This window comes from Nematolebias whitei, chromosome 1 (genome assembly GCF_014905685.2).
Source record: "Nematolebias whitei isolate Nwh7 chromosome 1, NemWhi1, whole genome shotgun sequence".
Taxonomy (NCBI): domain Eukaryota; kingdom Metazoa; phylum Chordata; class Actinopteri; order Cyprinodontiformes; family Rivulidae; genus Nematolebias; species Nematolebias whitei.
The window spans coordinates 24,846,170-24,856,116 of record NC_056498.1 but is presented as its reverse complement, the minus strand read 5'-3'; the positions used below and the strand labels follow the sequence as shown (position 1 = coordinate 24,856,116).

Sequence of the window (9,947 nt, the reverse complement as noted above, 5' to 3'; positions counted from 1 at the left end):
GACAGAGAGGATAGATGGATAGACAGAGAGGATAGATGGCTAGACAGAGAGGATAGATGACAGAGAGGATAGATGGATAGACAGAGAGGATAGATGATAGAGAGGATAGATGATAGAGAGGATAGATGGATAGACAGAGAGGATAGATGATAGAGAGGATAGATGGATAGACAGAGAGGATAGATGGATAGACAGAGAGGATAGATGGATAGAGAGGATAGATGGATAGACAGAGAGGATAGATGGATAGAGAGGATAGATGGATAGAGAGGATATACATGTTATTAATCCCAAGGGGAAATTTGAGGCAACATCTTTTATGTTTGAAGAAACTCCAAACCTGTGTTTTATTTTTGGGGAGTATTTGTGTCCTGGTCTTCATGAAGCCTTTGGACAGATACTCCAGCTCCATCAGGGTTATCTTTGGCCTCTTGGTTACTCTTTGAACAACCTCTGTTGCTTCACCGCTTTCACCACTTAAGTTGTTTGTTTTTTATTTGTAAAATTAGTTTTAAATTAGTTTTCCCCCCTTTTAAACTTCATTAATATGAAGCAGTTTACAAGACAGAGATGAGACCAGCTGTGTTGTATGGTCTGGAGACAGTGGCATTGACAAAAAGACAGAAGAACTGGAAGTGTCAGAAATGAAGATGTTGAGGTTCTCCTTAGGAGTGACAAGGATGGATAAGATTAGGAATGAGATCATCAGAGGTACAACACAGGCTGAACAACTGGGAGATAAAGTTAGAGAGACCAGACTGAGATGGTTTGGACATGTCCAGAGCAGGGACAGTGGATGGGATGTTAGAAATGCAGCTGTTAGGAAAAAAACAAAGAGGAGATATATGGATGCAGTTAGAAAGGACATGGAGATAGTTGGAGTGAGGACAGGATGCAGAGGACAGAGTGAGATGAAGGAGGATGACTCGCTCCCCTGAAGAGGGAACAGCCGAAAGAAGAAAAATATGGAGGTTTTTGTGTGAGCCCATTACTTATGATCAATAAAAAAAATATTGTAAAGCAAGAAAATAGAGACAACACCACACATTTGCATCCCACACTATAATTTATTCTGTTGTCAGACAAGGGAAAGGGAACAAGGCAAAACCCGTCTCACCTCAAAACTCACGGAACCGTTGTGATCCGTGTCGAATGCGTTGAACAGGAAGTGCGCGTATGTCGACGCATCTGTGAGGACAGCAAACAGAAAATGTAAAAACATTAGTGACCATTCCAGCCCAACGCCAGCTGTAACACCTACTGAACAAGAAAATGGTTCAAAGACAAGTTTTTTCCCCTTACTTGTAGCTTTTTAGTGCAACTTCAAAGTAACGAGGCTCTTGATGAAAGACAAGAAAACCATGCTCAGAGATCAGTTTTATTAATGCTTTGTAGTGGACTAAGCCTACGTCGAAACCCAGTCTAAGGTCAAAACTCTTGACCTTTAGAACCTTGTGGGATAGAAGCTGTCATTTCATGTATTTGAATACAGAAATACAGGTTCACCCATCCTGAGACTTTCTTTCTTGAAGATTCAAGTGAAAAGAACACTCTCTTTTTATTATCATTACTATCTTACAAATGTTGATAATCAAAGTGTCTTAGTTCAAACCATTTTAGATGTTGCAGTGAACTAATCAATTTTATTAACTGAGTAATGATTTTATTCTCATGTTAAAAGCTGTGCAGAGTAATTATGCATTTTTCTGATTTCTGCTTTTGAATGAGCAAGTGTGTGCGTTTACAAGGTTACAGTCAAACGAAAAACAAGTTGTTATGTTAAAACTGTCATGTTTTAGAATCCTCTCAGACGTAAATAGAGATGTTTTGCACCTGTGTCTTAAGGCACGCCAAAACAGAACCCTCTCGGTCTGTGAGAACATTTCTGAGCTGTCTCATAACAATTCTCGCTGTCTCTAACCTCTTACGTCACAAAAACACACCCCTTCTGGTCGTTTCTGACCAATGAAAAATCCCAAAAAGTGAACCGGGAAAGAGTCTTTAAAAGGTCAGTACTTCCTGGTCTACAGAGACTCTACAGACTCACAGGGACACGGAGAGACACACAGGTACTCAGAGTTGGAGAGTTGTCAGACTTCTAGAGTTCTGGAGTTCTGATGGAGTGCTGTTGGAGTTCCTGACATGACAACGAAGCTCTTCCGAGTTCCATGGGATTATAACATTTTCCACTGAGGTGAGCTGTGGCGGACAGAACCTCGCCGCTACTCCGGACGAGTAACAGCATCCTACGGAGACGCTGAAAGGGTGCGTTAAACGGAATCTCGCCTGAGACATCTCCAGGTAAAAGAGTCGTTTTCACCACCTAAGTGTACTGTGAGGAAAAGCTGAAGAAAGCCCGGAGAGTGCCGTTCTGTTCAACACTCTACCTCAAACACCATCTTTCTCCCCTTTAAACTTCATCTTTCATCTTAAACTTTTCTATCAAGTAGAAATTCTCCCAGATATTTAGAAATGTCTGTGTAAAGTGCTTACCCACATTCATGTGGGTAAAAGATCATAGTTGTACAGTTATAAATGTATGTTGGTGCAGCAACGGAGAAATCATGGCCGTATGATTTTTCCTGATTGATTGCTTTGTTGTTATTTTCATAATTTGCCAAATTAATGTAAATGTTTGATGTTAAATTTGATTCTGTAAATAAATGACCGCATTCATTTTGATGGGTCAAATTTAAATGACGTCTCACGTTTGCATTTCCTTAAATTCAATGCACGTTTTATTCAGTCCAGAAAAATGAGGAACTCGCGTTAAATGATGAATATATCCCAGCATCTGTTCATCTACAGCTTCCTGTGTGTGGGTGCCATTATGTTTACCGGTCTGCCTTTCTTCTCTCTCTCTCTCTGCCTTTAATCAAAGTCTCCCGATGCTTTTACCGTTCTGTCCTTCAGTAGATTTGTTGCATAATGATAAAAGCCAACACCGGGAAAAATCAAGGCTGTGTAAAAACAAAATACTTTTCTACCTTTGTCTCTCTCTATCACAGCATGTGCTTTGATCCAAGGATAAATTAAAGTAACCTGGTGCCATTTTAGTCAGTTCAGGTCACAGAGGAACCGAGAAGTGCCTAGGAAGCAAAACTGTGAAAGTAAAGACGAGGCATATACCTCCTTGTGGGAAGAACTGTGCGTAGATGTCTTTAAAGGTATCTTCGTTGACGACTCCGCTGGGACATTCCTGAAACACAAAACGGGATAAAACGAGTCATTTACCACCGATAACACACTCTTTATAATTAAAACAGTTTAATCTGTTTAAGTGGAGTCCTGTTAAACGTTATGAACAATTAACATCTTACCTGTTGTAGATAACTTTTTGAACAACCACAGTTTGGAAAATGGAGTTTAATTTTTACTGGACTGACAAGATATCAGCAACATCACATCAGCTGACAAGCACGGTAGTGGAGGGCTGATGATTGGGGCTTGTTTTGAAGCTTTAAGGCCGAGTCCAAAGTGGATTACTGCCGTCTTAAAATAACTAAAACCAAAAGAGAATCTGTAACTCTTAATGCAAACCCATCTTATGAACCTTCACACTGCTGTCAAAACACAGATTTATATGTTGAATTCTGTTTGCAAGCTCAACTAGCAGCAGCAGCTAGCTGTAGCCATTCTGATGCACTTCCAGCCAGGATATCATAATTTTGCCAGAATAATGGTTTAATGCTAAACAGATACAGTGGTTTATAAAACAGCACTCGCAAGAACTACTAACATTTTTGAAATTGTTGTTTTAAAACGGCAGCAATCCACTTTGGTCTTGGCCCTGCTCAGACTAGCCGTAAGCTCGTCAGTTCCATCAAATTTAGACTCTTTCTCCAAACAGAGGCCAAACACGGAGCAAGACATGAGCTTTTCAAAATAAAGGGTGGGACTCTTTAGTCACCCAACGATTCAGTTACAATTCAGAGAGCTGTGACGAGACAATGCAGCTGTTATTGATGCATTTTGACTATGATGCATCCCCCATCTCCCCCATGTGATTACTTAAAGCAAAGTATTTGTATACTGCCAATTATTCCAGTCGTGTAGTTCTCTCAGCCATCTTGTACAAATACCGGTATTTGTTATATGCTCAACATCAATGTGCTCGAGCATCAATGTGTGGCATGGAGGCTGCACAGCTGCAGAAAGAAAAGCTTTGCAGAGAGTGGTGAAGGCTGCACAGAAATCTGTTGGAATCAGCCTCCCCACCATCACAGACATCTACACCTCCAGATGCAGGAAGAGGGCCACCTGCATCATGAAGGACCCCACTCACCCAGCACACACACTTTTTGCCCCACTCCCCTCAGGAAGGAGGTTAAGGAGCATTAAGTGTAGAACCACTAGACTGAGGAACAGCTTCTACCCTGAGGCTGTTAGACTCATGAATCTCTAACTAGAATAATCACTGTGAAAAACCATATCATGTTGCTGCTGATCTGTTTCAATGTTGATGTGTTCATGCGTGCACATCTGCTCACAGACTCATGTTCATGTTTGTGCTGATGTTCAATGTTTTATGTTATGAGTGCTTAGTGTATATTTAGTTGATGTTTTTCTTAGTTCATATCTTAGATGTTATTACTGTTTTTCTTAGACATTTTATTGTTGGATGTAACTGGGACCCCGTGTACATAATTTCGCTCCACCACATGTACCACATGAGGTGCGAATGACAACAAAGAAACTCTGACTCTGATAAAGCAGTGGTGTGTGATCCTGGCCCTCGAGGACCACTGTCCAGTTTTTGTCGGTCCACTGCTCAGACATACTTACAGTACTTACAGGGTAATTACCTCTTCAGCATGTTCAAGTTCTGTAGAAGCCAGTTAAATACCTATCAGTTTTAATTAGGTGTAATGAAGGAGAGAAACATTTGACACACGCAGGACGGTGGCCCCCAAAATACTGGTATGGCCCCCCACTGCCAAAAACTGGCTAGACTCTTTACTTTCACACGTAAGAGTTGCATCTATCGTGTTCCTCACTCTTATTTTACAGCTTAACATCAACAAATGTGATTTTTGACATCTGGAAATCCCTTTAGAACATTATACGTTTGTGATGCATATAAAAATATTTACCCCCCACCCCCCAACTCTACAACACACTGCATTTTCCTTAAGAGTCCCACTTTAAAAGATCTTAAACCACTCCACATCAAGGGCTTAAATTTGAGTTTTGCCTTAAAAACGAACCAACTGAACAGTTTTCAGTGGAAAGATGTATATTTTTTTGGAATGGAAACCTTTATTTTCCCCCTGTAGGATGCATTTTTATCCCTTGCCTCGTCTTTGATTCTTTGTACAAACCATAAACCCGCTCAGTCTGGTGGTATTCAACTGCAAACATCCACGCCTGAACAGAGATCTTATCTGCAGCCATTCAAAGTCACCCACCTGAGCTTGTCTGCTGGCATTCACTGAAAAAGACTCTTGCATAACACCTAGAAGAAGGACACCTTTGTGTCATTTCAAAGAACCAAAAGATATTGGAGATGACCTTGCTCAGAGCAGCGTGGCGATAAAAGAAGGCAGTTCTGCAGGAGCAAGTTCTCTCTCTCGGTGCGAGGCACTGCACACTCAAGAAAAATCAGAGTTAAATTGAAAAACGGGGTCAATGCTCTGCGTATGTGTGATTTCCAGAGCAGAAACCATGTGCTTCTCTTGGTTTTATGGAACAGAAAATGAAAATAAAGGCATGATGGGTACACATCTATGTAGAGCTTTCTAATGCAATGGAAAAGACTAACTCATATCTGAGGTTTTTGTAATTCCAGGCACATGTTGGATACTATTAACATTTCTGGGTTATTTGGCATTTCCTATAATTGTTGCCCAATATCACTTAAAACATCAGATTTATACTCGAGACTCACAAATCAACAAAGCAACCATTTAAAACAAAAACAAGAGCGCTGCATACAGCACACTGTACACCCCTTGACAAACTATTATACAGCCATCTATAGTGATTGAGTAGACAAGCAGAGACCTTGTATAACCTTTGACCTTGATTTGTGACCTTCACCGTGGAGCTTGTCCTTGGTGAGGAAAATGATACACAACTCGCTGTCTAGTAGTGAAGAAATGTCTATCAAGTTTCATTTAATTATCTTGAACAGATCTGAATTTCTGGGTGGGGCAAGAGAAAGTTTATGGACCGATACTACTGTAGTCCCTCATCTGTCACGGGGTTACTTTCCAAACACCCCCGTGATAGGTGAAAATCCACAAAGTAGGGACGTTATATTTATTTTCGTATTTATATGCATATATTTGCATATATCGTCCTTCTTGATATAGTGAGCATTGCCCCAGGTAAGAACTTGATGCGTCGGGGTCCGACAGCAACGACGTACGCGGAGGGCCGACGCAACTCCTGCATGGTGACCTCCGCCCTCCTTCCCCTGCTGGAGCGGGTCTCCTCTGCCGGTCCCAGGAAGGTGAACGCGAGGACACGGGCAGCATGAAGGAAGGTCTCCACCAGCAGCCGCACCCCACGAGCGCTGCAGGCTTGATGAGAGAACGCACCTCTTGGACGCATGCCCGGAGGTATGCAGACGGGGGGGTGGGGTGGGTTGGGAGGCTGTACTGATGCCGGCGGAACGGTCGCCGTCCCCTTTAAGGACCGGACTGTCCAGTCCTTAAAGAGCACAGTGAAAGAGAGCAGACAGACTGATGCTATGGTTACTGAGCCAATTAGCACCTGGGATACAAAGCGCAATGCTCCGGTTGGTTGCCTTCCATCAATCAGCCAATCATGAGTCGTGTACAATCTTGCGTTGAAAACCTGCGCAACTGTGAGAACGTGAAAGTCGAACCGCAAAGTATTAAGTGACTGCTGTACACCAGAATATGCCCACCTTTTGACGGGCGTGTAAAAATGCACATAGGTTTCTTAGCAAATAAATGAAATAACATGGTGTTAAAGTATGGAAATATTTTGGATAAGGGTTTAGATCAGGGGTGTTCAGTTCAGGTCTTTGAGAGCCACTATCCTGCAGGTTTTAGAGGTTTCTCAGTTCCAACACACCTGACTAAAATCAAACAGTGCTTAACAGGCTCCTGTAGAACATGAACAGGTAATTCAGTTCTTGAATCAGGTGTGTTGGAGCAGGGAAACAAGTAAAACATGTAGGACAGTGGCCCTTGAGGACCAGGATTGGACACCCTTAGTAAAATAAGAGCTGTTTCAAGCAATAGACTGACCACCAGGTGAGTATTTGAGAAGATCAAAAAGACCTAAGGCCAGTAGTTCATTTTATGAAACCATTACTTGATATTACTCACTTTTTTTGCTGAACAAAAAACAAATGGTTTACTGATGAGGAAGCTCTTCTGTTGTTTCAGTTCTCTGATAAAACAGTGTGAAAGAACAAACTTTGTCAAATGAACATAATAAGCCAGACTTCTCACTTCCTGTGATCATGTATGAATATTCATGTGGAACAGAGCAGACAAAGAATAAATAAATAAATAAATAAATAGAAATTAATTTCTGAAGACATTTTAATGGGTGCCAATGCAGAAACAGCCCAAAACGTCCAACAAACACCAACTTTCTTTCACAAAGTTCAAAACCAACTGGACATTTAAATTTGTGATAAGCAGACAAAATGCCTACATTTAGAGGTATAAGAAGTGTAATGGGAACAAAGATGAAAAGAAATGTTGAAATTGCTGCCAGTAGCTCATTTTAGTAACCGTGATGCACTTATGCATCTCTTACTTTCAGACGGCAAAATCAATAGAGACAGACAGAAACGGACTGAAAAGTAAGTCTCAAATTGTTGCTATGTGGAAACTATGACTTGTTTCTTAAAAATGATTGAACTGTGAGCAATAGAAGACAGATAAAACGATAAGTCCTGCAGAAAACAAAACAAAAAATCTCATGATTAGAGGTCTAAACTATATAAGAAGTGCGGACATATGAAGATTTGGTAGCAAAACTTTTTACGAGATTAAACAGCTCAAATATTTAATGTCTGAAATGATCATATCCAAGTAAAAAAAAATTGGTGGCAAAATCTTCAAAAATCACTTAAATTAAACTAAAAATCACAAAAGACGAACATTTCAGTCATGTTATGTGAAGTCTGATTTTCCATGAGTCGTTTAAACTTTGTTAGATGTTTCTACTACAAGTCTGTTCTAGTACTCCAAAAAGGGCTGGGTTTTCATGGTAATTTTACCAAAAACTTGATGTCTATGGGGAAGTGTTCAAACAGGAGTTTGGGGAGAAATTAAGGGTGTCCCGATACCAGTTTATTTCTTTTTTTTTTTTTTTACTGAACCCAAGCACAAGTAAGCCTGCTTCAGTCTAGGTACTTGCTGACACTGAGCACTGATACCAAGTAGTTAATGAATTAGTACTAAACATTACATAGTGACATCAGAAACACATTTCTTTTATTAAGAAAACAGCAAACAGGCTGCTGTCAACACCACCTGTTTTTATCTTGAAATAACACTAAACTATGAACTTTTATTTTGTCCCTGGCTACTTGTAAAGTGGAAGAGGAAATGCCTCAAGCATCAAGTATCTGTTGTTCTGAGTACATATATGGGTACTTGAGGCTGGTATCAGGCCTGATACCAATACCAGTATTGGCATACTGGTATACCCGATAAATATACCAGTATCAGTACACTGGTATGCCCAGTACGATACCCGTATCGATATACTGGTATACCCGATACGATACCAGTATTGCTATCTGGACACCATTAGCTTGAATATAAGATTCTGCTATATTTTTGTCGACACATCATCACAAACCCAACCTTAAGTTTTAGAAATAAAACAACAAATAAATTTTAGGCCCAAAAGTACTTTGTATAATCAGAGTAGTACATGTTTGTCGTCTCTAATTTTTATGAGTCAGTGATCAGAAAATGTCGTAACTAACCTTTACTCGTCACTACGAGCCCAACTGTGATTCAGTCTCTTGAGTTCTGACCATGATTTTGGGACAAATTGCAAACACAGTTGGTGCCACTGGTTTAATGTCAAAATTAAAAACCAACGGAAAAAAAAAAGATGGAAAATAATGAGCAGAAGAAAACTGCAATTCAAGCTCATGGAGGACAATCATAAACGTAGCAGAGTGTTTTTGAGCTGAATGTTTACGTCAGAAAGACAAGTCGCTCATTTAAATCCTGGTAACGTGCACGTGGTTTATCATGTCCTCGTGACTCAGTGAGACTAACCTGCATAAACAAAGGTCGAATGAACGACAGCCTGCAGCTACTTGCTAATCAAGACCAAAGAAGCTGTTTAGAGGGAAAACAGACATTTTCACGACACATTATTTTAAATGCCCAAAACTCACATTTTTATTGTTTAAATTTAGCATGTTTTGATTAAAAAAATTGTCTTAAAGATAGTGTAATTGAGAAATAAGTTAAAGATCCTCTACTGATCAAATAAAACATTTTGTCTCAAACTGATGCAGAAAAGCTGCACCGTCTTCATCACATTGAGGCTGGGCTTTCATAAGGTTTGATTGTCTGGATGTCCAAAGAATTGCCATTTTGGGGCAAATTTTTACTTTTTAAATTCAGTTTCTTTAAGTACTTGAATCAGATTTCCACTTCCTGTTAATATGTGTTATCTTTTGCACGTCTTTATTAAAACAAATAGACAAAAAGAAACTGTAATTACATCGAAGATGCAACACGATAAGTCAATTTCCTCCTCCTCCCTCTGGATTCGTTTCATTCAGCAGATAATTCAGACGATCTCATTAGGCGGTTTGTGCACGATATCATTATTTGACGTGCTCGTACATTTAGCTCATTCATGATCAGAAAATCCCCAATACGATCTGTGAAACAGCAGTCAGGCATGAACCCTCAGCTGAAGACCCGTGAAGTGGATCGGCACCGAGGGCTGAAGCAACGCTGCGAGCAGCAGCATCGTGACCAATGGAA

General features: G+C 40.3%; 1 protein-coding gene across 1 annotated transcript in view; it reads right to left on the bottom strand.

Moving 5' to 3' along the window:
* The window catches only part of kcnip4a (potassium voltage-gated channel interacting protein 4a), a 265,716-nt gene that overhangs the window by 6,275 nt on the left and 249,494 nt on the right, over positions 1-9,947 (bottom strand). The window contains exons 4-5 of the mRNA XM_037675969.1: positions 3,124-3,199; positions 1,118-1,260 (exon numbers count right to left, since the gene is read on the bottom strand). Coding sequence (XP_037531897.1) covers positions 1,118-1,260; positions 3,124-3,199 — 219 coding nt within the window. The remainder of the gene's footprint in view (positions 1-1,117; positions 1,261-3,123; positions 3,200-9,947) is intronic.